We start from the raw sequence: 22,442 nt of genomic DNA, 5'->3' as shown, positions 1-22,442 counted from the left end.
CTTCAAACTCTGGAGATTATTTAGAGTCAACCCCAGGATACTGGTGAGTGTGGGAAGCTCTTGAAGGGGTGAGGAGTGGGAGGGTGCCAGGAGCCTGAAAGATCTTATGAAAGCTCCCTGCCTAGCTGGCCTAGGATTAACCCGTCGTTTCCCAGCCAGAGCTAACCCAGCTGTCTTGCTTTCCAGGGGTCTCTCATGTTAATCTATGGAATTGACCAACTGAGTTTGACCGTGACTGGCTTTGTTTTGCAAAACAAAATTGGTAAGGCAGGCCTCATGCTGACTGACTGAATGGTGTCATCAACCCAATTCAAGGGGTGCCACAAAAGCAAGGAAATGAAACTTCAATTTCCTCCTCATGTTAAATGATAGCTTATCATACCAATTATGACCCTTCTGCAGCTCAGGGCAAAGTATTTTATTGCTTTTTTTTTTTTTTTGTGAACAGCCATAAACCACTCTCTTCTTCCACTTTTTCCTCTAACCCCTACCCCCACCCCACACCTGATTAAGGCTCATTGGAAAGGGCTAGTCTCTGTTGTCAAAGGACAGAGAGCCAAAGCCTCCTTTTTTACCCCTACCAACCTGTCATGATTTTACCTTGATTCTAGGAAGTACGAGATTTGTATTAAAGCAAAACAGAAACAAACAGGGTGCAAGGAAGCCTTTCTGGCTTCAGAGCACCCTTTTAATGTTCAGCTCCTCTCACTACTTGGATAAGTTTGCCTCAGTTATGGGCCAGGCAGAGATTGGTTGCTTTCATTCCTATGTTCCTACTGCCCCTGTACACACTTTTATTAGAATATTTAGGGCTTCCCTGGTGGCGCAGTGGTTGGGAGTCCGCCTGCCGATGCAGGGGACACGGCTTCCCGGTCCGAGAAGATCCCACATGCCGTGGAGCGGCTGGGCCCGCCGTGAGCCATGGCCGCTGAGCCTGCGCGTCCGGAGCCTGTGCTCCGCAACGGGAGAGGCCCGCGTACCGCAAAAAAAAAAAAAAAAAAAAAAAAGAATATTTATCACACCACGTTTTTATGGGCATAGGTGTGCTTTCGTTCTTGATTGGGAGGGAACGTGTCCCTTCGTGTTTACCTCCCAGACAGGCACCTAGCACAGTCCATCATGACCCATAGAAGACATTTACTGATTGAATAGATTGATGGAGGCCCCCCACAAAGATTAGCTCTTATATTTCCCTACCTGCCGGCAAATCTGTACCCATCTGTTCCTAAAATCAAAAAGAGGCTCAGTTGCTCAGGTTATTCAGTAGGCACTTGTGGACGTCAATGGGAGAGGTGTGGTGCTTCTCTGGACCTGTGCCCTCTTCCCTTCACTTCCTACTCCTTTTAGGAAATCTCATTTACTCCCATGGCTTCAGAAACTCTCTCTATATTGGCGACTCTTAAATTTGCATCTCCATCTCAAATTTCTTCTCTAGTTTATTTAGTATCTTTCCCAGACTTAATAGCCAATTGCCTGCTTGATATTTCCACTTGAATGTCTCAGAAAAATTTCAAAGTGAATGTGCTTGAAATGGAACTCTTGATCCCCATCTTCCCGTTAGCCCTAACCTGGTCCTCTCATTTTGCCTATGTCTGAAAACAGCACCGCCTGCCACTCAGTTACTAGAGTTAGGAAACTGGAAGTCACCCTAGATCCTTCCCCTTCTCTCACCCATCACATCCAATCCATCAGCAAATTTTATTGGTTCTACCTCTTTTATACGTACTGCCCATCTTCCTCCTTCCCTCTGTTCACTTTATCCCTACCTTAGTCCAAGTCACTATCGGCTCTTGCCTGTCTTAATACAACTGCCTCCTTGTTTTCAGGGTTCCACGCTTGACTATCTCCAGATAACAGCCAGTTTTCTTACAAGGTAAATAGGATCCTATCATCCCCTAGCTTAAAATCTATCTTTTAATGGTTTTCCATTTCTCTGGAACAAAATTCAGACATGTTACTGTGACCGACTGAGTCTTCAATGATCTGACCCCTGCTTACTTCTCTAAGTTCATCTCATGCCACCACATGCAAAGCATTCTCCAGTCATATCAAACTTTTATCAGTTCCTGGAATTTTCCAAGCTCTTTTCTGCTCTGGGCCTTATTGCTTGTTAATGCTTCTCTCTGAAATATGTTTTCTTGAAGCTCTTATAACTAGTTCCTTTGGGTATAACTTTAAATGTCAACTTCACAGAGAACCTTCTCTGACCACTTTTTCTTAAGATGTTGCCACCTTATTATAAGAACCCTACTATTTCCATCATGACACTTATCCCAATCTGTAATAATCTGTTTTTTAACTTGTTCATTGTATGTGTCCTCCATGAAAATGCTAGTTCCATGAGGGCAGAGACCTTGTCAATGTCATGAACTTCTTCATCTCTCACATTAGTGCTATGCCTATAACAGAGTATGTGGTCAAGAAATGTTTATTGAATGGATGAATTGGGTTATAAATAGGAGGACTATATGATTACCATCAAACAGTACACTTTTCGGAGTGAAAGGAGGCACAATTACAATTATACTTGGGACAGCAGGCATAAACCATGAAGCCATAGGAAGAGCAGTGGATTTCTAGAGATATCAGCGTCCAAGATGACTCTGATTTTGTGCCCTTCAACATTTTTATTCAGGTGAAGCCAATTTAAGGTGAATATTGAGGAGGGGGAAAAGGGGTACATGCCATGAAGTGTAGCGTAGCAGGGGGAATGAATGGGCTGACTTTTTCCTTTGCTTTGGGCTCAAGTGGTAATGGTATGTTTGGGAACCTCAAGTGTTCTCTTTAAACTTAAAAATTTTTTAATATCACATACCATATACAAGCCCTCCCCCATCAGTTACCTGTCTGAGTTACTGCCTAGCTGATTGGTCCTGAGAGTATTTTGGGCCACTCCCCCCACCCCCAAGAGCAGAGGTCCGAGCAGTTGCTTGAACTTGGAATTAGGAGACCTGAGGTCTATCCTCAGCTTGACCTTTAACTAGGCAAATGACCTTGGGCAAATGTCTTTCCTCTTCTATAAAGTGAGAGGTTTGTAGGAGATGAATTCTAAGGTCTCTTCCATCTCTGAAATTCCATGACCTGTGCACTTAACACCACCTTTGGGCAAGACTGGCTAATGTCTGGAGAGCAGTAATCACCCACCAAATGCAGAGTGTTGTGAGAGGCTTGCAGAGGCACCAAGGTGGGTAACATGGCCCTACCTCCAAGGAGGAGACTTGTCAGCTCTATTGTTGAGGCATAGAGAAATACATAATGCCTAGATATCATAGGCAGAGAAATTTAGATTCTTTCAAATAAATGGCAGGTCATTTCAAAGAGCAGATAGACCTTAAGGAGGGAGTATTTGAAGTCGAGGAGGCAAAGTTATCTCAGGGAGTGAAATGGTCTCTACTGGGATACAGAAATTGCATGGGAATGACATATACAGAGAATTGTCATAACCTGGTCTAGCTGGAACTGAGGAAGCAAGGGATAAAATTGGAAAAGCAAAATAGGAACAGTTACCTCTGGGGAGGGCAGTGAGCTGGGGGAAGAAGGGAGTGAAGGTATTATTCACTTTTTGGTCTGTTTACTTCTCAATTTTTTGGATTTTTATGAGATTATATTCATAGAAAAAAAATTTTAATGTTTACAATAAGATAGTGTCAAGTTTAGGAGACTTGAAATGTCAGGTCAAAGAACTGGACTTGTATTCTCTAGGACATTACAGGTTTTTTGTTTTTTGTTTTTAATCAGGTAATGATGAATTGAATGTAGTGTACTAGTAAGATAAGTATGGTAGCATTGTGTTAGGTGGAGAGTTGAGGGGCAAAATATCAGTTATTGAGTTAGTGCAAAATTCAGGTACAATATGAAGAGTTGAGCAGAGGGACAAGTGAGGGGTGACTCATTAGTAAGCCTTAGTCACTCAAAGTTTCATTAGATTACTGATGGAAGCAGACGAATCATAGAGAAAATCAATTCTGTCACTCAAGTTGAAACAGCCCATGGAATATTAGAGCTGTGGTGCCTAGACCTTGCACAGAAGTGGGGATTTTGGAATCATCAGCACAGAAATAAAACTGGAATTTTAAAGTAGCTAAATGCTTCACGGGTGAGAGCAGAGAAGGAAGTGTGTCCTGTCAGTTTCATGTTCTTGCCCCTGCGCTGCCTGCAAGCCTCTAGCACAGGAGGACCCTGATGATTGAGGTTCCAGCTGATGCAGCTGGGAATCAAGGCTACTTGGCTTAAATGGAGGGGTTAGAAATGAACTTGGGCCATGGAGAAATGCAAGTGGGGCCTGATGGGGCAATCAAAGCTCTGTGACAGCCAAGAACAGGCAGATTCTTCAGATACTTGAGGGCAAAGAGGTGATGGCAATTGAGGTTTGAGAAGGGTTTCTGGCTCACACCCTCACCCAACCCCTCACAGAAACCCAAAACTGGTGTGCATTTGAAGACAGTCTAAGAAAAATTGTGTGAGGGAGAATTAGTGAAAAACTGAAGTAATTAGGGTTATTCAGCTTGGAGAAAAGGAGTATTTTGAAGGCCTCAATCCATAATGAGAGGTCCTAGAAGATTTCGTAGACTTAAAATATAGCAGTGCTTACTCAGCCATAAAAAGGAACGAAATTGAGTTATTTGTAATGAGGTGGATAGACCTAGAGTCTGTCTTACAGAGTGAAGTAAGTCAGAAAGAGAAAAACAAATACCGTATGCTAATGCCTATATATGGAATCTAAAAAAACGGTACTGATGAACCTAGTGGCAGGACATGAATAAAGATGCAGACATAGAGAATGAACTTGAGGACACGGGGGTGGGGTAGGGAAGGGAAAGCTGGGACGAAGTGAGAGAGTAGCACTGACATATACACACTACCAAACGTAAAATGGATGGCTAATGGGAAGCAGCCGCATAGCACAGGGAGATCAGCTCCGTGCTTTGTGACGACCTAGAGGGGTGGGATAGGGAGGGTGGGAGGGAGACGCAAGAGGGGGGGATATGGGGATATATGTTTACATATAGCTGATTCACTTGGTTGTACAGCAGAAACTAACACACCACTGTAAAGCAATTATATTCCAATAAAGATGTAATAAATAAATAATAAAGTAAAATATAGCAGTGCTGATTCAGGTTAGGCATGCAGCAAATGTCCTAATAGGCACTTTATCCCAGGTAGGGAAGTAGTAACTTCTCCCTCCCTCTCTGATGGTCTTTCAACACAGAGTGTAAAATGTGCTCCTCTTCCTTAGGCCTTAGATTAGGAGCTCTCCTGTTAAGAAGCAGGTAGCTGAATCAAGTGATCTCTTATAGATTGCAAGAAGCTCCTGATGAAGAAGTGGCAAGGGACCATTTCAGGATACCCTAGTCCTATCATAGGTCTAGGCAGGTATCCGAGAATCCGAGAGGAATGCGCACCACCTTTCCCTTACCCACATCCCACCCACCCCCTACCCATATTCCACTTCTCTTACCCACAGCTTCCCTCCTCCCTCACTGACCAAGTGCAGTCTGAGGCTTCCCAGAGCCTGGGTCTAATTTCTTCAGTGCTTTCATTGGTCATCATACATTCATTTCCTGATAAAAAGGGCAGCTTGGCAGGGTGGGCAGGGCACCAGCCATGGAGAGTGTTCAGGGCCCTGGAGTCTAACATTCAGCTATCTCACTTGGTGATACTGGGTGCGGGGGAACTTTCCTCCTCTAAACCTAGCTTACCTCCTGTGGTAGGGAATGCAACCGAATTAAAGTGGTGTAGAGCACTAGTCCTACCCGAAGGTCTTTAACTTCTTCTGGAAGTCTTTGCTCTGGTCTTTCTTTTCGTTTCATCCCCCACACCTCAAACCTCTTTATCTAGGCCCTTGGTCACTGTCTTTTGTGATCAATGATATGAGTAGTTTGTGATCTGGGGCTAGAAATTTGTCTTTCTCAGGATCCTGTATTTTTTTCCTCTAACCTCTAAAATAAACACCCCTCTTTTGACATTCCTTTGAAACTTTGACCTCTAATGTAGACCACAATGGTTAGTCTTTTTCTTTGAGTACCCCCTGGAGAACCAGGATTCTGCCCTCCCAAGTCAGCAGGAGCCAGGCTGTCTGCTTTATCATTCTAAGGAAGGCCTTTGCAAGTCAAAAGTTAGGTTTCTTCTTTCTGGAGAAGGGCTGAGAAATGTGACTCTTCTACTTGTAGAAGAGGGAGGAAAAGGACACCTTTCACTGCATATAAATGGAGTCATTCTACAAAGCTGTCATGACAGCTGGAGAATGTCGCAAGAGATCCCTGGGGTCCCAGAGTGTAAGTGGTATAAAGGAAGAGTATAGATTTATGTGGTAGTAGGTCTGAATTCAAATCTACCTCCATGTGTTTAATTTTAGGTTGGGTGCTTAACTTCTCTGAGCCACAGTTTCCTCAGTAGTAAGAGGGGAATAATTGTAACTCTTTAACTGGATTGTTCTGAGGATTGAAGGAGATAGTATATATTAAGCATCTGACACTTAGTAGGTGCTCAGTTACTTCCTTTTCACCCTTGTGATCACCCACCAGCAAGCCCTGAGGAGACTGGCAGGGGACCATGGGAAACTCTGGGAACAGGCCTTAGAGTTTTCTTAATTCTGCCCATGGCAAAGATCAGACAGGAAGAAGAAGGAGAAGGAAGAGAAGGTGGAGGAGGAGGAGGAGGAGGAGGAGAAAAAGTTTTGTAGGGGCCTGGCAAGCATAGACTGAGAAAATACAGGCTTCTGTTCTCCAGACAATGTGAATCAGTGCCTGGATTTACTGAAAAGTGGGACTAGGCTCATGGACAGGTTTCTTTCATTGAGTCAATTCCTTTTTCAGCAGCTTTTCAAGATCTACTATCAGATTGTGGCTGCCAACCTGCCTGTCTTGGGCCCTGGACCTGTCGAACACGGGGGTTTTACTGTTCTGTCACCTTAATGATAGCCAGCTTGTTAAGGATGAGCCAAAAGGGAAGGAGTGTAGGGTTGTAACTAATGAATCTGAATGCCACTGTAATGCCTTGGAATGAGTGCTTGACAGGAAGGTGATGGATGCAGAGAAATCCAAATTCCTTTAGTTTCTGGCCCAGGGTCCATGTGGGAAGATTGGTTGATGTGATTGATTGCCATGAGGGTAAAATGAATGAGGTTGGAAGAGGCTTGGGACTATGAGCTTTTTGGGGAAGTAGGCAAACTTCATGGAATTCCGAAAACCTCAGATACAAACCCGTAGAAAACACAAGGCATGTTCTCCATGAATGACAGTTTGTACCAGGCATCAGGGATGGTTTTGTTTCTGAAAATCCCCCATAAGTTGATTTGGGAATGTCAACAAGGTCCTGGGGAAAATGTCAAAGCATCAGATACCTGGGGTCTTTGGATGGAGATTCAGTTACGAAAAAAGAGAAAAGTCTAGTTTGTTCAGTTCCTTGGCAGTGTCACAACTCAGGTTTCATGAGTAATTTGGCATCTATGTTTCTTGCCTATGTTTACTGAGGGTTTTGAGAGTTTAACATCAAGCTAGATAATTTTGTTTTTTATTTTTTTGTCTGAGCCCCAGGGAAATAATCTTTTCTTTTCGTTGCCTATTGCTTCACCACAATTTTTGTGCTTCGATGGTATCTCTTCCATTCTCCCTTCTACCACTGCCACCACCACCATCACATACACACACACACACACGCACACACGCACACACATACACACTTCTTCGTTGCTAACTGTAGTGTGTTTTTTTAACCTTCCTTAGAAGGAGGGAGGTAGAGGAAATCTTCCATTTCCTTGACATAGGCTGCATTTTTATGGATTTCTCTTTATCTCTGGCATCTGGCATCTGTGGTAGTTTTAAATGCACAGAAGTAATAGATACCAGGGTAGACTTTCAAGGCACCTGCTTATGGTTTCTCCTGAGATGCCAACTTCCTTAATGAACATTTCACCTTCCTTTTCACTCAAACAAAATAATGGATTGGTTATTCCCTGCTGACATTAAAAAAATAACTTACTATTAATTTTTTTGAAGGCAAAAATATTTGTTTATTATAGACAAATATAAAAATACACAAAAACACAAAAAGGAAAACAAACCACTCTATTTTGGTATTACATGATAGCTAATATTTTCCTATTTTTAAAACAAAATTGGGTTCATCCTGAACATGCTGTTTTGTAATTAACTTTATTCACTTAATTATATCATGCATGTTTTTAATGTTACTAAATATTTTTCAGAATATTATTTTAATGGCTAATATTTCATTGTATAGCCATGACCTAACTAGTTTGCCCTGATGTTGAACATTTAAATTGTTTTTTAATTTAAAACATTAAGCTAAGAATGTTTCCCCACTCTTGGTGACCTGTCATTTTACTTGTTTATTCAACATATTTGAAATACGTCCCCCCTGCAGGGTGCTTGACCTTTGCAGAGAGGGGAGACTCCAAAGGCCAAGATGCTCAGATTTAGGAGACCAGTGGTTGAGCCCCTAGGGCTCTCTTTATGGGAAACTACTCCTCCCCCAAAGCTTACCAGTAGAAGATGTAGAAGTGTAAATGAGGAAGGTAGAATCCACAACTTTCCTAGTCTCTTGCCTTGGGGCCCGGGTCCTCGGTGTACAGACACCCCAGGAAGCCCAAGTTAAGAGAGCAAACACACTTTGAATATGATTCAAGTTTGAAGGGCTTGCTTGTTCCTCAAGTTGCTTAGGTTGCATTAAAATAATACTTTCCAAATCCAGAAATCTGGATTCTTTTCCTATAGGCCAGTTCTTGGGTCTCAATTTTATTATCTGTCAAACACTGATATCAAGGGGGTTGGATATTTCCAGTTTCTCCTTTAGTCTTGTGTATAATTGGGATATAGAAGCAGCGTTTCTCATTCCCTTTCTGATCCTAAGGTTTCCAAGGAGAGAAATAAAAGGTCTCAATTAAATATATATTCTAAAAGCATTTATTGCAGAATGAAGATGAGTTCCCAATCTGGGAAAATAACAAAGGAGAGTTGTTCTACAGCTCTTTGGGGGAAAATCCCTCTTGGGGGGCCTTGAACAGGTAAGTTGTAGTCATCTGTCTACTTACTGTGACCATCCCTCCTCCATGGCTCCAGAGATAGTTTCTGAGCTGGAAAAGTCATCAGGTTATATTGGGTACTGGTTTCCCCAGGGTTGGGTGGGGTAAACTTTTCAAAAGTGCATATTGAGGTAAAAAACCCAACACCTTAAATACCTCCCTCTAGGCAGGTATGTAGCCTCTGCCCCACTTATCTGTATGAACTTGTAGTTGGTCTCTCTGGAGCTTGCCAGAGTAGGGGAAGGTTGCTACTTCAGGAGTCTGGACAGAACTCTCATTTTTGGCTTCCATTCTCTGATTCTCAGCCACACAGCTGGGTTGGACATGGTCTGAAACTCCAGGGGCAAGTACTTTAAAGGTCTTTTTGGATATGGACCCCAAACCAATACTCCCCCTTTAGCAAGCTGCAAAATTACAGGCAGAAAGACCAGGAAGTAACTTGTAGGAAAGATGAAATGGGGTCTACCCAAGTTAGGAGGCCCAGATTCCCATTTCAGCTCTGTCAAGAACATGCTGTATAATCTTAGGCCTCCATTTTCCCCTGTACAGCAGATATCAAGAGGACTACAGATCAACCCTGTGACTTTCCAATTGTTTTTCTTTTCTCTCCCAGAGAAAAGCTGTGTCCCCCCACTCCATTGTCATGCAACTGAGCAAGTAAGTTCCTGTGGGGTGCTATCGTGTGCTGCCCTTGCCCTGGGACCAAGCACTGTCTGGGGAGCGCGTGCAGTAGTACTTGCTCACCACATGCCTACACTGGTCACACTTGACCGTGCAGCACCACTGGAATTTGCAGTTACAGCTGCTTATAGCCTCAGTTCTCTTCTCTTCCACCTGCAGGCCACACTCTGTACACAAGCGCCTGCAGCTGCATTGCTCCCACCTGGATGTATTGTGGCTGTTCTGCAGACACTCCCGACCCTCTGTGCCATAGATGCCCAAGCTGGAATTGCGGGTACAGTAATCAGGCGATTCCTCTAAAAAGATCAGCTCAGCTTCTGCACTAGGAAGGAAGGCCTCAGTGGGTGCCCAGTGGCCCTCGGCACTGTTCCCAGCCCTTAGCCGCCGCTTATCCATCTCAATTTTCAGTGCCTGGTCATACTTGGCCTTTAGGTAGTTGCCCATCTCCCGGAAGTTAGCCAGCTGCAGCCAGCATGTCTGGATGCTACAGCTCCCCGAGATGCCATGACATTTGCAAGTCCTTTTCATGGTGGCTCTCACTGCCTTCACAGAGAGAGAAAGAGAGAGGGAGGACAAAAGGAGATTGGCTCTGGGTAGAGAAGACCAAAGGCTAGCAATTAATGGAATATTTTAGAGTTGTGCTTCTTAACTTTAGAGTACATTAGAATTATGAGGGAGGCCTGTAAGAAGATCTGGGCCCTACCTCATATCTTCTCAATTAGGAAGTTCAGAGGTTTAAAGGGCATGGTATTGGTGATTTTAACGTTCCCCTGAATGATTCTTATGGAAGAAGTGAGGCAAGTGTTGAGAAGGTTACCGAAGTCAGGAAACCTAGGCTGAAGGCCCAACTTCATCACTTGTGAGCTTGTTTCTCTTTCTGCCCATAAGAATAAGAATGATCAAGAAAGTACTTTGTAAATTTAAAATGAAAAACATGATCATTGGCACTGTTATTGTGTTGAAGCTGGGGGCTAGAGTATTTGTGGGTATTTGGATTTGTCTTTTGGGCCCTCTCCCAGAGGGAAGGAAGCTCTGGAGTCTGAACCCCTACCCCCAAGGTGATTACCCATGGTTGCAATTGCCTTGAAAACCTCTTCCCTTTGCCATGGGCAACCAGGACATCTAGGTATAGGTTCAACGGGAAATTTCTATGCTCTTAGCTTCTAATACAACTAGATTCCAGATTTCAGTTCAGAACACTCCAAGGATTGCTACCCCACCAGAAGTCTTGGGGGAGATTAGACCTTCCAGAGAAGCTTAGATCAGTCCCAACCCCTCCAAGCCCAGAAAGACATTAGGACATAGGTTGTATGATAAACCCCTGTTAATTTCCTAGAAATGCAGTTGAAATGGTTAAAATTTTAAGTCATGGAAGCAAGGCCTTTGTTCTGTATTGTTCTGTGTTCTCAGAAACCTGCCTGTAGAAGGAGTTAGCATATAAGGTTTAGTGATAAAAGGACTAGGCTAGAAGATCTGTGTTCATTGCCTGATTCTGATACTTATTAGCTGTATTGCCTTGGCCAAGCCACGGCTCTGCCTTAACTGGCTTTGTCATCCAGAGAATGGGGGTAGCTATCCCAGTCCTGCTGGGTGGTGTGAGGATGAAACACGTATGAGACAGCTCTTGGCAAGTTGTGAAGGTCTGTATGGATGTGAGGCTTTTGTAAATACTGAGCCTGTTGGCTCATTGGTCAACTCTTATACGTACCAGCCTGCCTGCCCTGTTGTTATGAAGATTCATCAGGGCTCTGGCATCCTTCCCCTTCTCCAGGCTGTCCACGAAGAGTTTGGAGATTCTTTCCCCAAACTCTACATTGTCGCTGCAGCCTCCCCAGATCCAGCCATGGCCTCCTACACATAAGGAAAGAATAAGTTCTGCGTATAGCTTCCTGCTAAGTCCCTGGAGAAGAGTCAAGGTCATTTTAGCTGACATAGACAAACCATCCCCAAGAGTCCTAGAAATGTGTAAAGCTATAGCTAAAGGTGAGACAGGGAGGGAATTCCCTGGTAGTCCAGTGGTTAGGACTCTGTGCTCTCACTGCCAAGGCCGGGGTTCAATCCCTGGTCAGGGAACTAAGATCCTGCAAGCCATGCAGGGCGGCCAAAAAAAAAAAAAAGGAAAAAGAAAAGGTGAAACAGGGAAATGGAGGTATTTTGGGTGGGGGGGAATTCCCTGGTAGTCCAGTGGTTAGGACTCTGTGCTCTCACTGCCAAGGCCGGGGTTCAATCCCTGGTCAGGGAACTAAGATCCTGCAAGCCATGCAGGGCGGCCAAAAAAAAAAAAAAAGGAAAAAGAAAAAGGTAAAACAGGGAAATGGAGGTATTTTGGGTGGGGGTGTGGGGGAGTCCTATTCCCAAAGCCAACTGCCCACCCTTCAGACACTGCCCAACTCTAGACAGTTCAAACTCTATACCCAAAGTAAAGGTAGGCACGCTGGGGCTGGCCTAGAGGATCTCAAATGTTCACTGCAGTTCAAACATTCTAGAATTTTGTACCATTATGCTACAGTAGTCTTGTTAGAGCCATCTCCTCCCTCATCAGTGACAAATCTAAGTCTCTTAGGCTGTCTGCAGATAATTGGGTAGCTCTGGATTATGCACAAGTCATTCTAAGCCTGAAATACAAGGGTTAGCTTTAAACTCTCTTTGGCCTCCTCCTTCCTAGATGCCTTGTTGGCTTTAGAGCTTGATGCTACTTGCTGATCCTGGAATCATGGATCCAGCTCAGTTCTTAGGAGGGTCTAGATCTAGGAGCTCCCACCAATGAAGCTGCTGCTAGAGTCTAGGGGTCTGAAGAAGCTGTGTCCCTCAGCCTTTCCCTGGAAGAGTTCAGCTTACGCCCAGCTCTATACCCCTCACCTCTTCCCACCCCCATCAGAGAGCACAACTTACCTGTTTTTCCATTTTTTGACTCATCACAGCCACAGTTTTCAAAGTCGCCCATGCTACAGTTCTTGGTGATGGTATACATGACTCCAGCAGAGCTGATAGCATGAATGAAGGAAGTCTCCCTGGTGGCTTTGGAAAAAAGAGAGGGCTGGAAACTAGGACCCTGATGACCCAAAGCAGAGGTTTTGGAACAGCAATGCCATTTCATTTCTCTCTCCTGTCCCCCTCCCTCTTTGGGTTTATTAAGAGAATGCTCTTCTACTTGAGAGAACAGTGCATGCCTTTCCAGCATCCTTACTTCATCTAGGCAGGAATGAGCATCCCCATGCTACAGATGGAGAAAGTAAAACCCAGAGATAAAGTAATGAGACCAAGGCCACTCTCCTCACCAGTTATGGTGTTGGGACCAGGACACTAACCCCCTGATATCCAGCCTAGGCCTCTGTTCATTAGCCATTGCTTCTTGTCCTTAGGCAGTGAGGACTCAGAGCTATGAGGCTGGCTTATGAAAGAGAGAAGGGTATTTTCTTCTCTCTGACATGGAGTTGGAGCCATGTAATAATCATCATGATAATGCCTACCACTTACTGAGCTTGTATCTTCCTAACTTTTTATAAACATTGTCCCATTTTACTTCTCATCCTATTTGTATACCCCACAGGAAGATATTATTTCCCCATCTTCTTTACTCCCTTCCCCCCAGCTTTTCTCAGGCAACTCTTCATTAATAGTTTCTACATAAACAACTTTCATGCAAATTACTATACATAGTTACAAACAACTGCACACACACACACACACATACACACTCAAGTTGAAGCATAGCTCAATGTGTGATCTCTCAGTTTCTCTGTTGTTGGGATTTTATGACAGTTGAAACTCCCTCAGGGGCTGCAAACACAGAGCCCTTTCCCCATTTTTGTTTCATGCAAATCAGTATAAGATAAGTGTGTACAAACACAAATACAGACATGCATTAAAAAATAGAGTAATTACATTTCTATAGAGATACCTTTGTATTCACCTCATTCAACCCTCACAACACTCCTGGTGAGCTAAACAGCTGACCTTATTGACCCAAATGACAACACTGAGGTTGAGAGAGGGAGAAGTAACTCACTTGAGGTCACACAACAAGGAAGTGGCAGATCACTGCTAACTTTTTCATTTCACTGTACACATACATGTTACACATACATATATACTTCAAGCCCAACTTCATGGACATATACCCCCTTGTACAGGTGCACAAACTTACCACTTCTCAGCCTGTTGTGAGTGGAAAGCTGGAGAGCATTTTCAGGGCAGTTCCAGCGTTCCCAAGCAAATTGGAACTTACACTCCTCAATGCCACTCTGGGCACCCAGGGCCACACTGGTGGTGTAGGTTAGATAGGCCTGGCAGAGGGAAAAGGATGTGAGCTTCAACCCTGGTTCTAGTCAGGTCATCTGGGTCAGAGGGTGCAAGCAAGACTCAAATGGGTTAGCTCTCCATTAGGGAATAATCAATCATAGGTTCCTCTGGGTGAGTGACTTCCGGCACTATCTCCCCTCCCCTCTTTTCCTTCCCCAAAAGAGTTCCCTTGGGAACGTGGATGGGTAAAAACAGGAGCAGGAGATCATCCTACCTTGGGACCTGTTATCAGGAAATTGTTCACTGACCTACCAAAAAGAGAAAAAGTGAGGTAATGGTGAATGGGGATGAGGTAGTAGAAGCTTCCTTGGTGAGGAGGGGGGATGGAGGGGGAGAGAGGGAAGGACTTACCAGGCAGAGGCACTGAAGGTTGCATAGCATATGCCCACAGCCACCCTGAGCATAAACAAGTCCCCCATGGCCCTTCCCACCCCCAGGGGACCAAGTCTAGCCCAGGGCCAAGTCCAGAGAAGTGAGGAGAGGGCAGGATCTTTCTCAGTATTTATGTAGGGAAATGCTGAATGGCCAAGGGGGAAAAAATCAACAGCTCTTCTCATTTGTCCCTCACTGGCAGGGCTGTAGGAGCCACTGACCCAATGGGGGACCAGGGAGGAGGGACTCAGCCCAAAGCCTCCAAGGGAAGCCCCGCCCTGCCCCGCCCTGCCAGCCCTTCTTCCCTCCCAGGCTGACAGATGGGCTGAAGCCTTTCCCTACCCAGGAGGTTTCTACCCTCTATAAGTCAGACTTTTGTCTCTTCCTGCTTGAGGGCTCATTTTTCAGAATCTTGTAGCCCAGAGCAAGCAAGTTTCCTAACTCTGCTAATTCTAAAAATAGGTCATCTATCCCTCAAAGTTACGGTGTCCTCACCTGTTAATGAGACCTCACTCCTTACCCTGCCTTCCTCCTCAAGGTGTTAATAATTATAGAGGAACTCTACCTGGGGCCCTCTCCTACTCATTTTACCCAAGTAAGCAAGTGCACCATTCCTACCTCCTCCCTTGGTGACTGTAAAGTCACGTGGGACCCTGGAGCAGACACACTTCAGAGGCCACCTCTCAACAGTCCCTTCTACCATATTCTCCCAAAGTAAGTTCTGGTAAATTTCCTTCATTCCTAGTAGGTCTACCATTTTATATTTGTTAGAGCTCTAGTTTGTTAACTGCTTGTATATGTGAGAATCAACCTTTGGGCCACCCAGGGCTATATTTAAGAAGATTGCTGCCTTTCTTTCTGATAGCACTTTGTTGCTAGGACATAAGCTCCTTAGGCAGGATTCTGTCTTTAAGATTCACTTTGTATTCCTAGTGCTCAAGAAGATGCCTGGATGAATGAACAAATGAGTGAAGGAATGAATGAATAAAAGAACTTGTGGGCCCTAGGAAGAACCCGAGGCAATATTAGGCAGGGTCAGGGACTGCAATGAAGGGGTGGAGATCTTCCTTGGTTGGTGAAACTCTTTTCTAAGGCTGGGGAAGGCAGGCTAAAGAGATGCAGAGGAAAGTACAAACAGGAAGTTACAGTCCTAACTCATTACTCTGTGACCACAATCCAGATCACTTCACAGCACCCTGGACTGGATTTGGATGAGAAAGGGAGCTCAGAAATCCCCCCACCAAAGGAGTTCCAGGGGCTAAGGAGTCCCCAGGCCTTTTTAGAGCAGTGAACTCAAAGTGTAGGCTGGGATTAGAGTCAGCCTGCAAACTATTATCTTTATGTGAGAAGATAAGTACAGAAATGAAAATGTTTAGAAATTTTTATAGCAGTTTGACAGAGTGATTTTAGATATGTTGAAATCTAATAAGAAATTTGGGCTTCTATTCTGTGTCTTTTTTCCTGTTTCATTTTTCTAGGAGGATGGGTATGAATGTCTCAAATGCAAAATGTCCTTAATGGACTAAAGCTCTGGCTCTCGGCCCAGCAAGCTCTCTTCCTTTCCTTGCTTGTGGGATTCTCTCCTTGGGGAAGAGAGGTGTCCCACACTGAGTTACTTGGGAAAAGCACACTGAGTTTTGCCTCAGTGGCCTTTTCTCTGTTTCCTACTTTTCCCAATCAAGAATCTAATACTTACACCTGAAACTGATTTAATATTGTAACTGAACGATACTTAAAAAAAAAAAGAATCTATTGTTGAACTTTCACTTCTTAAGACAGCAGCGTTGATTTCCATGCCACTGACTGTGTGGTCAGAACAGGGGTCACATTAGGCACGAGGAATCTCCCACACCCCTTGAAAGAGTTTTAGGAGTGATCCCGCATTCACTTCCTGTGTATGAGTGACTGAGTCTTATTCTTCTGTGCTCCCCATAGCACTTGGCATTTAGTTGGTACTCTATAAAAATATTCTTTAATTTTCTAGGAAGGAGAGGGGAAGGTGGTGAGCTTTTTGTGTGTAAACTTTGTGCTTGCTCCTGCTCACATTCTCTAAAGATCTTATAAATTTTCTAAAAGGAATTTAGGATGTTAAAGAAAGGCCTCTGCTCCAGGTATTAGGAGCCTTGGATGCTGGCCACTAATTTATGATGTGACCCTGGGCAAGCTATTTACTGTCATGTGGACTCAATTACTTCATTTGAAAAGTGAGAGAGTTGGGAAGATGTTGAGTGCTGAATAACCTCTAAGGATTCTACCAGCTCTCTTACATGCTATAATCCTAATTTTATGATTTACAAAATTTATTAACCCCAGAGGTGATTGTAGGCCAGAGATGGGAAAGTCTTGTCTTCTCCAGCTGTCAGCATGGGAATCTTATGTATCTTTAAATCCTTCAGTTGGCCATCTGGATAAGCCTGTGAGATGGATACCTGGAGGGCAACCAATGGCTTCTTCAGAGTCCTTTGGGACTCTGTCTACATAAGACCGCTGTGCTGGACTGATCATAGTCATTCATTGTGGTAGAGGGTCTCCTGGAGGGAGAGAAGAGCCAGAGATTGGTGCTCTACACTGAAGTTTACACATCATTTATAGCCAGCTTGTGCATCCATTTCCTTAACCTCAGCTCTATTATCTCATTAGTTTTGGTTTTGTTTTTTTTGTTTGTTTGTTTGTTTTTTTGTTTTTGTTTTTTTTTGTGGTACGCGGGCCTCTCACTGTTGTGTTCTCTCCCATTGTGGAGCACAGGCTCCGGACGCACAGGCTCAGTGGCCATGGCTCATGGGCCCAGCCGCTCTGCGGCATGTGGGATCTTCCCGGATCGGGGTATGAACCCATGTCCCCTGCATTGGCAGGCGGATTCTCAACCACTGCGCCACCAGGGAAGCCCATCTCATTAGTTTTTAAGTGACGATTCAACTCTTTCAACTGTTGGTTTCTCTCTTCTGGGAATAGAAATCAGGAAATGAAGACCAGAGTAGATGACAATAGTGGAGGTAGAGTGGGCCTATGACCAGACAGACAGAATAGTAGTATATCTGAGCTAGTGGTGTGCTGGTAGATATTCAACAACCAGTTTCAGTGTGACAGGAGACATGATTGGTAGAGTTTGCTGATTTGCATGGTGTAAATACTTCCACCATGGCTGATTTCAAACTACCAATGTGGACTTGGGAAGAGACAAATAGTGGCACATCATTATACAGTATTTTTATCGTAGGTATAATAGATGTAAGTAACCTTAAGGGTATAGATAATAGTAAAATCTAGTAAAATAATTAGGAAGTGATAAATTTTGACTACTTATCTTTGTTTTTGTTTGGCCGTGTCATGCAGCTTATGGGATTTTAGTTCCCTGACCAAGGATCGAACCCCAGGCCCCGGCAGTGAGAGTGCTGAGTCCTAACCACTGCATGGCCAGGGAATTCCTTTTTATTTTCTCCTTTGTTTTTAATATAATTAATTTATTTATAAGTTTAATTGTAAGTTTATATAATTTAATTTTTTTTTTTTTTTTTTTTTTTTTTTTTTTGCGGTACACGGGCCTCTCAGTGTTGTGGCCTCTCCCGTTGCGGAGCACAGGCTCCAGACGCGCAGGCTCAGCGGCCATGGCTCACGGGCCTAGCCGCTCCGCGGCATGTGGGATCTTCCCGGACTGGGGCATGAACCCGTGTCCCCTGCATCGGCAGGCAGACTCTCAATCACTGTGCCACCAGGGAAGCCCTATAACTTAATTTTAATAACAGCTGTGTTTAGCAACCAGTTTGCAAAATTCCTAAAAATTTCACAATAGGTTCTCTGAGACTGGACAAGCTGCCTCCCACCACACCGCTGGATCCCTGTATCCTCCCTCTAGGCCACTGCGAGGTAAAGTGCAAAAGATTTCTCTGTAGACTTTAACACCAAATATTTGTTTGTTCCAGTTATGTGCAAGGCTTTAACCTTTGCTGAGCCAAAGTCTTGCTACCTGCCCTCAAGGAGCTCAGTATCTAGTAAAAAGGAGATAAGGTCTGTATCTAACTATAATGTAGGGCATCGAGTGGTAAGTGGAATGCAATGAATAAATGCACTGTATTCCACTGGAATGGTATTCATAGAGCTAGAGAGGAGTAGGACGGGATAATCCTGAAGGCCCCTTCCACCTCATGTTCCAGGATGTTGAGATACCAGGAGTCTTAGGGGAACACTGGGGGCAGTAATCAGTGAGGAGTAAGCCAGAGTCACCCTTGCTGTGCCCAGCTTCAGGAAATCTAGAGGCCATTTATAGAGGCATAGAGTGTCTGAGCTAGAGGCTCCCATTTTTACAAGGATATAACTGAGGCCCGGAGAGAGAGGATTTACTCAGGGTTACAGAGTGAGTTGGGGCCAAGAGAGCCTTGATGCTACCATCCTGGTTTGCCCAAGACTGAGGTGTTTCTCGTGGTATGGGACTTTCAGTGCTTAAACCAGAACAGTCTTGGGCAAACCAGGATGGTTGGTCACCCTGCGGTGATGGTGGTGTGCATCCTAAGCTAATGCTTCTTCCAGATGTGCATTCTCACTAAACTCCCCAGATCCCTGGTTCTTCCACATTTCTTTTCCAGGCTCCTTTTTCAGGGCTCTGAGACTAGAGGGGCTGCTTAGACTATGGAGCAAGTTGGGGGGTGTGGGAGTTGAGTGAGAGGGTGGAGAGAGGGTGGAGATGGCTGGAGAATGCCAGAAGAGAAAGAGACAGGATTTCTGACTTTTAACACTCTTCTGCTAATTAGATAAGGGGTGGAGATGGGGGGTAGAGAGAATGAGCCTCCATGCATATTCTTCTGAGCAGTGACACTGAGCAGAGCTCAGGAATTTTTAATCTCTGGTCTCCACCCCTCCTCCCTGGAAGCTTGTCTCTTCCCACCCCCTGTTGACTCCCAGTCCAAATGCCACAGCTGCTTGAGCTCCTGACCCTCCCTTTGACCCCCCAATTTAGCCTCAATGACTTGCAAAGTTCCTCAACAATATACCCAGGGAAGGAAGAGGAGAATACTTCAATTTTCCCTTTGAGATCTAGGTTTCCAAGTGTGGGGAAGAAAATAGCCTTCCTGTGTGGAAAATGGGAGCAGTTGCTGGAACACATGGGCCTGTGAGGGCTGGGGTACATTAGAGGGGATAAATCTGCAAGCCATGACTAGCTGTTTCTTGCTTGAAGGTATATTTCCTTCATCAGTTGGGAAGCTCCTTAGGGCTTGCCCTTGTCAATCCCAACTGCACAGGAATCTCTCCAAGGATAGCAGCATATTCTCCCATCAAACTGAGGTGCCCAGGTTGCAGAAGCTGCATCATCATTAGCCTAGAAAGGTTTGGAGTTGGAGGGGCTCATCCAAGGAGAGATTTCGGTTGGCTAAAACTCCTTTATTATATTTTTAATTCTCTCACTGTTCAAAACTCCCATCTCTGGACATTAGATAGGACACAGAAGTTCCAAGTTAATGTTTCTTGATTGATTGTTGTTGAAGAAAGTATGGAGATGATTGTGGAATTTTATTAGTTTTCAGAGAAATATGCATCCATCTATCCATTTATTTATTCTAAAAATATTTACCTACTTAGTTCAGGCTAGTATTCAACGCTTATGGGTCTAAGATGAATTATCATTACTCGTTTTTATCCTGGAGGAGCTTAGTCTGGTCTGAGAGAGAAAAGCTTAAATAATTTATAACAATACAGTGAGATAAAGTACTCTGGAAAGGTTGGAGTGGGAGTAAGGATAATGAGTATATCTCCATAGACAAGGACTTCTGATAGAGACCTGCCATCTGGTGGCGATGAATGGTACAACATGCTCTTTGTTGCTCTGATGTGGGATTCAGTATTGCAATTTCATCCTTTATTGAGCACCTGCCCAATTGGTAGCCAGCCCAGTGGTTGGCACTGCGATGCATATACAGTAAAGCTTCTAAGATGACATTGGTCCTTAAAAAACTTGCAGTGTGCTTGTGGATATAAAGCATAATTAAAAAAGTTATCAAGCAAACAACATTATATTTGATATACACACACGAACAAATACACCTTAAAATATGTAAATGATTAATAATTGTTACCAAAAAAGTAAACAAAATGGAAATATGTAAAGTAAAAAATGAGAGTCTCAAAAAAAAAAATGAGTCTCCCCCGTCCCACTCCCTGTGAGTAACCATTATGAACAGTTTAGTGTGGATTCTTTGCATGTACAAATGTTTGTAAATACATACATAATTTTAAAAATAGAATTGTGTTGTTATTCCTCAATTTGGTTTTTAAACTTTATATCATGGACCCCTTTCTGTGATACTACATATTAATCTAACTTGTTTTCTCTTAATTTTTATATTAAATAAAAAATTAAGCATGTTAATATAAGTAAGTAGTCTATAAGGTTTGTTAGGAAAAGCAGCAGCTTCAACTATACCCGCACCGTCCTCTCAAGAAGCAACAACTTTCAATTCTTTTATCTGGTGCTATTAGTGTTATCTCCATGTTTCTAAAAAACCTATTCGTATCCTATTTATTGTTTTTTTTCAATTTTAGGTATTATTTGTTGACTTCCCACCATGGATGATGAGGATTGGCCTCTCTTTTCTTTTCCCACTTACCAAATACAAATGCATCTTTCTCATCTTTCCATCTCCTCATATAGTTAAATTTACTTAGGTCAATATTGAACGTTTACATTATGATCATGTATACTATTTAGAGGAGAGTCATGTAATAAATCAGGCTTACTTTTCTTTCCCTACGTGTCTTTTTGTTTTCCCTGGAATTAATAATTATCTGTTTTTGTTGTTGTTTGCTTAGTTTTCTGTGTAAATTCTGCCCTTACCCAAAAGACCTCTCATTTACCTCTCAGACTTGCTCCAATCTGGCCTAGTTACTTCTCTGCATACTGCATAGCTGTCATCCTAGTGTCTTCTTTCACCATCAGTATGAGGGTTCACTTTGCTTCTCCACTTTGTTGCACATCCTGTTTCTTAAATCTTATGTCTTTTTATCTCAGTTTACTCCCTCATTTTGGTAGATAACATTTCAGTAGCTTCCTGAGAAAGGGTGCATAGGAAGCAAATTTTTTGAGACCTCACATACCTGAAAAGTTTTATTCTACTCTCACTTGATTGATATTTAAAATTTTTAAATTACTGTTTTGGTAGGGTATAGAATTGTAGATTGGAAATAATTTTCCTAAAGAATGTTGAGGTAAGTGTTCCAATGTCTTCTAGTTTCCAGGGTTGCTGTTGAGAAATCTTATGCTGTATTGAATGCTAGTCTTTTGTAGGTTACCTGTTCTTCTCCCCACCCTCCTTAGAAGCTTTTAGAAACTTTTCTTTATCCGCAGCACACTGAAATTTCGCAGTGATGTGGCATTGGTGTAGAACTTTTTCATTTCTCGTGTTTAGTACTCATGAACTCTTTCAATCTATAAACATGTCTTTTTGGACTGGTAAACTTTCTTATATTATTTCTTTGATAATTTCTTTCATTTTCTATGTTTTCTTTTTCTACAATTATTTTGTGTGTGTGTGTTTGGGGAGGAGGAGTTATTGAGCCTCCTGGACTGATCCTCTCATTTTATCTCTTCTTTCCTGTTTTCCTTTTTTTTTGTTGTTTTATTTTCTAGGAGAAAATAAGAGTTTTCTCATATTCTTTGTTCTTGTTTCATGATTGCAATAAAAAAAAGTTTCTCGGGGCTTCCCTGGTGGCGCAGTGGTTGCGCGTCCGCCTGCCGATGCAGGGGAACCGGGTTCGCGCCCCGGTCTGGGAGGATCCCACATGCCGCGGAGCGGCTGGGCCCGTGAGCCATGGCCGCTGAGCCTGCGCGTCCGGAGCCTGTGCTCCGCAACGGGAGAGGCCACAGCAGAGGGAGGCCCGCATACCACAAAAAAAAAAAAAAAAAGTTTCCCAAGACTTTTTTTCCTGGTTTCACAAGACTTGTAAATTCAGTTGCTTTCCACCTTTCCGAATTTTGTTTTCCCTCTACTTTTGGCTCCTCTTTGACTTTGGAGTTTTGTGCTTATATATATATATATATATATATATATATATA

The 22,442-nt window shown here is 43.5% G+C and overlaps 1 protein-coding gene across 1 annotated transcript; it reads right to left on the bottom strand.

Annotated features, from left to right (window-relative positions):
- Positions 1-9,721: 9,721 nt before the first annotated feature.
- On the bottom strand, positions 9,722-14,463 carry WNT8A (Wnt family member 8A). Its single transcript, XM_007121186.3, has 6 exons — positions 14,381-14,463; positions 14,244-14,277; positions 13,875-14,013; positions 12,620-12,745; positions 11,436-11,578; positions 9,722-10,270 (listed from the first exon to the last, which is right to left on the bottom strand). The coding sequence occupies exons 1-6, from the start codon at positions 14,446-14,448 to the stop codon at positions 9,722-9,724; spliced, it is 1,059 nt and encodes a 352-aa protein (XP_007121248.3). The 5' UTR covers positions 14,449-14,463.
- Positions 14,464-22,442: the final 7,979 nt, after the last annotated feature.

Source organism: Physeter macrocephalus, chromosome 8, assembly GCF_002837175.3.
Source record: "Physeter macrocephalus isolate SW-GA chromosome 8, ASM283717v5, whole genome shotgun sequence".
NCBI classification, from domain to species: domain Eukaryota; kingdom Metazoa; phylum Chordata; class Mammalia; order Artiodactyla; family Physeteridae; genus Physeter; species Physeter macrocephalus.
The sequence above is the reverse complement of the archived record's forward strand: the minus strand, read 5'-3'. Positions and strand labels throughout refer to the sequence as shown.

Bases quoted from the DNA above. Each gene is read 5' to 3' on its own strand.
- WNT8A (XM_007121186.3), bottom strand. From the start codon at position 14,448: ATGGGGGACTTGTTTATGCTCAGGGTGGCTGTGGGCATATGCTATGCA. The intron at 14,014-14,243 runs GTAGGATGATCT...TCCCTCTGCCAG, and splicing joins TCCTGATAACAGGTCCCAAG to GCCTATCTAACCTACACCAC. The intron at 12,746-13,874 runs GTAAGTTTGTGC...TTTTTTCCAAAG, and splicing joins TCACAACAGGCTGAGAAGTG to CCACCAGGGAGACTTCCTTC.